The 7977-nt window shown below is 26.0% G+C and overlaps 1 protein-coding gene across 1 annotated transcript; it reads left to right on the top strand.

Annotated features, from left to right (window-relative positions):
• Positions 1 to 5612: 5612 nt before the first annotated feature.
• LOC106776805 (probable WRKY transcription factor 72) lies at positions 5613 to 7624 on the top strand. Its single transcript, XM_014664273.1, has 3 exons — positions 5613 to 6089; positions 6346 to 6459; positions 6776 to 7624. Exons 1-3 carry the CDS (start codon positions 5613 to 5615, stop codon positions 7622 to 7624), a joined length of 1440 nt encoding a protein of 479 aa, XP_014519759.1.
• Positions 7625 to 7977: the final 353 nt, after the last annotated feature.

The following is a 7977-nucleotide window of genomic DNA, read 5'->3' as shown; positions in this document are numbered from 1 at the left end:
AATTTGAATCAAAGATATTTTTTAAAAATTGAAAAAGTTTACTCTTTTATAATCATTTTATATTTATTAATGTGTGTAAAATGAATATAAACTTTGTCATTTTATGTTACTCTTTCCAAATCTTAAAGGTAAAAAATGTTTTTACTGTTTTTTATTTTGCAGAGTGGTTAAAGTTTATTCTAAAGGCATATAGAAGTTGATTCAATGATAAAAAAGGGACATAAGAAAATTAAAGAAATAGGTATAGAAGAGCTCCCTATGAGTACAGTTCTTTCAATTATAGGTTGTAATCTTACATCATGTATCCCATACCAATAGAGAAAGGAAAAAGAAATACTTTGTGTAAAGGGAAAAGGACAAGGGTTAGACAAGTGTTTCTGATTTTTTTTTTCGATTGGGGCAATAGGGATGACAGAGAAAATGTTAGAGTGAGAGAAATGAAAGAGAAAGGGTTGAGAGGAATGAGGGAGGTGAGTAAGGGTTTGGGGGTTTTTTTTTTTTTTTAGTTTTGAAAATGAAAATTATTTAAATATCCTTGACCTTAAAACTTAGAATCCATGATAAATGAGGGTATTTTTGTCTACTATAATCCGGTACACACTGTTAAAACGTACCAACTGAAAAACAGGCGTACACGTGTTAACAAACCCCTATATATATATATATATATATATATATATAGCATTACTAACTAGCTAGCAAGGATAATTGTTAAAAAATATTTTATCACGAATCGTAAAACCTAAATAACTGATTCAATTTACTTTCCCGTAGGAAAGATATGCATTTCTAGTTAGACATTTGGACAACAGATACATAAAAAAAAATATTTATTTTGGGGAGAAATCATTAAAATCATATTTTAGATTTTAAAAAATTGCAAATATAACAAAATTTGTTTTATATTTAGAGAGGCGCTCGAATAATTAGTTAGCTTAATTTAAAATACCTTTTATGGAGAAAATTTTTAAATTGATTTTATTTGTATTTTTTTATCCTTTTAGTTTTGACTATGTAAGATTTTGGTCCTCTAAAGTATTTTCTTTCTCTTAAAATCAATTAAGTTTCTCTTTAGATACTTTTGAAAATAAACAAATTTTATCACCTATAATGTTTTACTTCTTATTAATTTATGATATACCAATAAATTAAACACCCAATGGTTGTAAATAATAATAATAATAATAATAATAATAATAATAATAATAATAATAATAATAATAATAATAATAGCTAAACAACTAAGAAATAGAACTTTTGTGAAAAGAATAAACTTTATATCATGTCATACAAACTAATATATTTCTGTATATTTTTTTCGTATATGTTTCTATATTATTAGTACATTTTTTTTATTTTTATTATATATTTATAAAATTTGAAATTAATTTGTTTAGTAGTCATTCTAAAATATTTAAATTTCGGTTTCAAACCACGTAATATATTTTAAGTAATTAATTATTTTTAGTTTCCAATATTCATTAAAAGTTAAATGACAAATTTACTTTAAAAATTTTAAAAAGTGACATATGTTGATATTATATTACAAAAATACTAATACGTGTCATTAATTATTTTTTTTACATATAAATATTTAATTCAGATTATGTAATGAGAAAGATAAAAGTAATTTCATAAGTAATTTACAGAAAAGGTAGATGCGGAAAAAAAATTTATTTCGTAAATATATATATATATATATATATATATATATATATATATATATATATATATATATATAGATATATATAGATAGATAGATAGTCAACATAGCTTACACATATTATTAACTGCGAAATGAATTAAAATTAATCTTTTTTTTAGTATAAAATTTTGTAACTCGGTTCAATTAAGCATTAATTAATGAGTTAATGTGTTAAACCACTAAAAATATTTTATTTTTTTAATTTTTTTATATATTTATTACATTATAAATAACGTGGGTTTACTCCACTGATTATTTTATAACATTACTTCATAATAATACAATCAAAATGTTTATCGATTTTATCAAACAATACTATCAAAATATCAGTTAAAAATCAAAATATCAACTTATATAATTTGACAAACAAATGAATAAAATATTAAACTATCCAAATATTATTGAACATCATTTTAGTATTTAAAAAATAAATTGACAACTTAAATAATCATAATAAAACATTATAAAAACAACATGTTAACAATTTTTTAATAATAGACTATGTGTCACTATTTTATTTGTTTGTATATTTAAAATAGACAATCACAAATTATTACATAAATAATTGTAAATAAGTTGCCAAAAAGAATTGTTAATTTTTTTTCCTATAAAAAATTATTAAAAATCTAATAAAAAATTATTGTTGGTGGATTACGGATCAACTCACTTTCAACCTGATTTTAACTCATTTAATTTTTGAGTGGAGTTCAATTTGACTCTCTTTTAAAAGAATTAAATTTTTTTCTATTCTGACATCATGTGTATACTTTTCTATTACAAAATATAAGATTAATTATATTTTTATTCTCTAAATTTAGAAGCAAATTAAAATTCATCATTGACTTATTTTTAAAATTAAAAAAAATAATCCATATAATTATCTTAACTCGCTATTATTTTATATTATTATATATTTACATGTTAAATGATATTTTAAATTTAGATTAACATTTGAATTTGCATATGACACATTGTACATACGATTCAAAAATTTAAAATATCAGTTTGACTCTTAAAAATATGATGTAATTAAAAGAAAAATATATTTAAAGTTTAAATATTATATTATATTATATTATATTATATTTTGAGTTAAAAACAAATTTTAATTTAATATTAAAATTAAAAATTAAAAATATATTTAACTCTAAAATAATCAGATTTTGGATGTTATATATAATAATGGATAACAGCACAGAAAGCAGTGTATGTCTTTGTAATTAATGAGTGTGTGCATGAAAGTCAATTAAACGAGCATATGATTGTAGGGAAAAGGAATGGTTGTATGCATGCATTTGTAAAGTCATGGTTTAGTTGAGAATCATGTGGCTAGATCATTCATCATTTATGTCATTCATATTTCTTACATAAACATCGTTTTATTATCATGTTATTGATCTAAAATTATTCCATAATCAATAATAATAATTATAAACATTATTATGGATTAATCATAAATGACACAACACGTAAATGATGTTGGAATGTTATAAAAAAATGTTATGTAAATATATTATCTAAAATTAATAATGCATATTTTTCTTGGATAATGATATTTAGACAACATTTTTTTGACAACATTTAAACATTGATTACGTGTAAATCTGTGATTGATCAAAAATTACTCCACAACAGTGTTTATGATTATTATTATTTATTGTGGAGTAATTTTTGATCAATCACATATTGACACATAATCAATGTTCAAATATTATCAAAAAAATGTTGTCTAAATATCATTATCCATTTTTTTTTACATTTTTTCTTTATTATTAATTAACGATGTTAATTACACTTGTTTCTCTTCCTCGTTTCCCCTTTAGGGTTCACAATATTATTATATTCATTATTTTTTATATTTTGGATTGAAAATAATGGACGGATACAGATTCTGCCCATTACTTTATTATACCGATGTCAAAATATATAGTCAATATTTTTTATTCTGATATAAATATTTATAGAAATGTGCAAACATTTTTTTTTAATTTTAAATAAAATTATTTAATAGTAAGTCTTTAACAATTAAATTTAAATAAAAGTTAATTTTAAGTAAGTCTTTAAAACTTAACATTTATTAACAAACGAGTAATTATAACACGTATTCTTTACGTGTATGGCAGATTTTACGTATAGATATAAATAAGTATGAATTTTTTTTGGTCATCCTAATAAAAATATTATTAAAGTAAAATGAGAAGTAAGGAAAGTAATGATTTTCAAAAGGAACGTGTTCTTGAAATTCTCATTTACAAAATTTTTATCATGTTCCCATTTTTTTCGTCAAGTGTATTTTAAAATAGATGTTATATTGACGACTTAAATTCATGTGTTCTTACTAGTAATTAAATAAATATTAATTGAAAATTTAAATTAATTAAAATAATATCTTTCGTGTAAAATATTTTTTTATTGAGAAATTTAACTATAAAAACTCATATTCGCATCGTCATCTCTGATACTTTTCTATATAAATTTGTATTTTTATTTTCTTCCAAATAACAAGTTTATTTGTATTTACTTAAATATTTATTAAATATTTTTCTTACAAAAATACTTAAAACAAATTAAGCATAATATTATAAAAAATTTAATATATAACAAAAGATTTAATATCGAGATATTTCTTTTCTTTTTATACCGAATAATAATGAAAATGTTATAATTACATAAATCTCATAATAAATAAATAATTTAATACTTGTTTATATATTAATAGTTAAAAAATAAAATAAATATGTATATAATTATCCTCAATCTAATATAAAAAGTTTAGGATTTGCATATACACATATTTATATCTTATGAATTCAAATATTACTTGTAAACATAATGACACATATATTCGTATTCACCTCTTATAAACATAATGGTATTGCCTGTGTAAATTTATTTATCACCTTACTTAAATTAGGTCCAATATAAAAATATTTACTTATTAGAAAGTTATCAACTTTGTTCTATACCAATATAAATCATGTAAAATATATATATTTTTTATATTAGTGAAAATATTTGAAGAAAAAAAAATCCTTCTTCCACACAATTTTATGACTAATTTAGATAATTCTCTAATATATCATCTTAAACATCTAATTTCTACTTATTAATGCATTTTAGGTTTATAAAACATAATTTTTTAAGTAGAGATAGGATATATTTATTTAGAAGGTGAATAAGGGAAAGTTATATTGCAAACCTTTCTTCCCCATTTTATGGAGGAATGTTGAAAAAACTATCACACGTGAATAATTAGGTCAAAGTCGTTGTGGGATGGTCACATCAGATTTACTAGAGTTCCCGAAGAGCTTGATATTTCTACAGTACTCTTATGTTTCTTTCACATTACTGTATTACACCTTTTTCTTATGTATAACTTTAAATTAAGGAAATTAAGTACAAGTTTAAGGACTGATTAGAAGGATTTTTAAATTAAGTACAATTAAGGTAATGGTAGTTTTAAATAATTTTTATTGTTTCTTTTTAGTTTAAAACCTTATGAACTCTGTAAAAAACACTGCTAAATATAGGCTGTTCTAGTTTAAATAGTTACCTTTAAATTACTAAAAAAGACCATACTAATTAGCAACGTACTTAACTCATTAAAATGTTGATTAAACACTTAATATGATATAATGAAGAGAAAGTCCTTGAACACACGCAGTGCAACAGGAGTCAACCCAAATCCAGAAGTGTAAAAGACGCATGTTTGCACAATTATGATGACCATTTTTCAATGAACACAGTATAAATTAATAATTTTTTGACCACAGGTGTTTAAATCTGAGAAGAAATCTCATTCACCTTGCACTCATCATATATACTTCAATTACCTTCCATTTCCTTCATCTCTCTGATCAGATACAAAAGTAGCAGTCACTTTCTTGTTGTGTGTCATCATTATTGCATGCAGGTTCAAAAGCTCGAATCAGCTAAGAAGGTGTTGGAAGAGGCCAGAGAAGAAAACAAGATGTTGAAGTTCTTGGACATTTTACAACAAGGAAATTCTGCAAATGCTAAAGGTGTAACTAGCCATGAGGAAAGTGAAGAGAGTGAACTTGTGTCGCTTTCTCTTGGGATATCATTGAAAGGAAAGACTAAGGGTGAGAGGAAGCATTGCAAGAGAGAAGATGAGGGTATGGATAAAGGACTCAGACTTGGGTTAGATATCAATTTGGATCCTGTAGATCATGCTGAAGCTGCAAATGTTTCCAGCACTGCAAGTAGTTCTGGTGAGGGAGGGAAGGAAGAAGAACCAAGTGAGATGTGGCCACCCAGTAAAGTTTTGAAGGCAATGAAAAATGTTGATAAAACTGAAGCTTCTCAAAATGATCAGCCCAAGAAAACTAGGGTTTCCATCAGAGCCAGATGTGATACTCAAACGGTTAGTAAATGTTCTGTGCAGAAATTGGTTGTTCTTGAGAATATAGCTTAGATTGATTTTACTGCTAGAAGTCTAGAATTGAAAGAAACCAAACCCTAATGAAAACAAACATTAATTGGAAGAGAAAATAAAAGCTAAGTTAAAAGCATGCTATGATTATTATTATTATGTCATCTGTATATTGCAATTTGTTTTTGTGTTTCTGTATCCAGAAAAAAGAGATTATAAAGCTTTAATTTCTTGAACTTCAATGCAGATGAATGATGGGTGTCAATGGAGAAAATATGGACAGAAAATGGCAAAAGGAAATCCATGTCCCCGAGCTTACTATCGATGCACTGTTTCTCCATTGTGTCCAGTAAGAAAACAGGTGAGACTTTCATTATGGCTTGTTTCAGATAATCAATAAAAAGCTATAATTTTTCTTATAGGAGAAGAGAAAAAGAATGAAAATTAGCCATCAGGTTTCATATGTGCTGATTTTATTATTTTGGGTCATACGTAAATTTATATCTAATATGAATCTAATTGACTTTATAATAATGATTAAACGTAAGCTTTGAGAAAAATTTAATTACAAAAATGTAACCTCGTCACATTCTTAAACGTTAAACATAAATTTGATGTCGTGGTATGATGTTAAGATATCATATTAATGAATTTTGTACTGATTAATTAACATTCAGGTGCAAAGATGTGCTGAAGACATGTCCATATTGATCACAACCTATGAAGGAATTCACAATCATCCACTTCCTATATCAGCGACTGCAATGGCTTGCACAACTTCTGCTGCAGCTTCCATGCTTCAATCTCCCTCATTGAGTTCACAGCATGGACATGGACTAGTCAATTCAGCTATATCCTCCATTACCAATTTCACTGCTCCTAATTACAACCTTCATAATGCTCTAAACTTCTCCACATACCATGTTTCAAGACCACATCAATTCTACTTTCCAAACTCATCTATTTCAAGCTTGAATTCTCACCCCACAATCACTTTGGACCTTACAGCACCCCCAACATCCTCAAACCTTAATATTTCCTCAGGTTTCTCCCCTCTACAATCTAGCATGTCTCCATCACCTTGGAGCAGTTACAGTAGTTACTTCAACTCAGGAGCACCGACTCATGACAGAAACCATGGTGATTACTTGCTAAACACTGGACATCAAAATCGGCCATATCTTGAGCATCTCCATCACCCTATTTGCACGAGCAACAATAACTTTTCTCAACGGTCTTTGCCGGATTCCATTATTGCTGCAACCAAGGCAATCACAAGCAATCCAAAATTTCAATCAGTGTTGGCAACTGCTCTCACAACATATGTTGGCAATGAAGCTGGTGGTGGTAGGTTAAGAGAAAACCATGTTCTTGAGAATGCAGAACTGAACTTAAAGCTATGTAGTGAAAACACCATAGGATGTGCATCATCAAGGTACTTGAACGTGTCTTCTTCTGCTCTTAACCCTCAACAAGGAAACTCAAGTATATTTCCACTACCATCATTACCTGAGCAATGGAAGTAAAACAGCATAATTAATGCATTGTTCCAAGATTTATCAGACCTCACTGTGTCCGTTTGTACTAGATTTTGCTAGAATTGATGTTAGTTTTGTATCGTTGTCGAATAAAATTAAAATGTATACTCAAATTGTATGTTTAGTTACAAATTTTATCTTGAAACATGTATCTTCGTACGTGACGTTGATTTTTGGTGTTAGAAGTTCTGCATCGTTTAGAGATAAGGCCAATTTATAATATATAAGTGAGGTACAAACCTCATCTTATAAGTCAGATGAGTTACGCTTAAAATCCATTTTCTAATATAGTATCACTGTCATATCCTAACGAGTTCTAAGTGGATATTTCTATTTCTATT

This window comes from Vigna radiata, chromosome 11 (genome assembly GCF_000741045.1).
Source record: "Vigna radiata var. radiata cultivar VC1973A chromosome 11, Vradiata_ver6, whole genome shotgun sequence".
Lineage (NCBI taxonomy): Eukaryota > Viridiplantae > Streptophyta > Magnoliopsida > Fabales > Fabaceae > Vigna > Vigna radiata.
Note: the sequence above shows the minus strand (reverse complement) of the source record. Positions and strands in the feature narration are given on the sequence as shown.

Excerpts from the sequence above, each read along its gene's own strand:
- LOC106776805 (XM_014664273.1), top strand. The coding sequence starts at position 5,613 with ATGCAGGTTCAAAAGCTCGAATCAGCTAAGAAGGTGTTGGAAGAGGCC. Across the intron at positions 6,090-6,345 it reads CCAGATGTGATACTCAAACG|ATGAATGATGGGTGTCAATG; the intron begins GTTAGTAAATGT and ends ACTTCAATGCAG. Across the intron at positions 6,460-6,775 it reads TGTGTCCAGTAAGAAAACAG|GTGCAAAGATGTGCTGAAGA; the intron begins GTGAGACTTTCA and ends ATTAACATTCAG.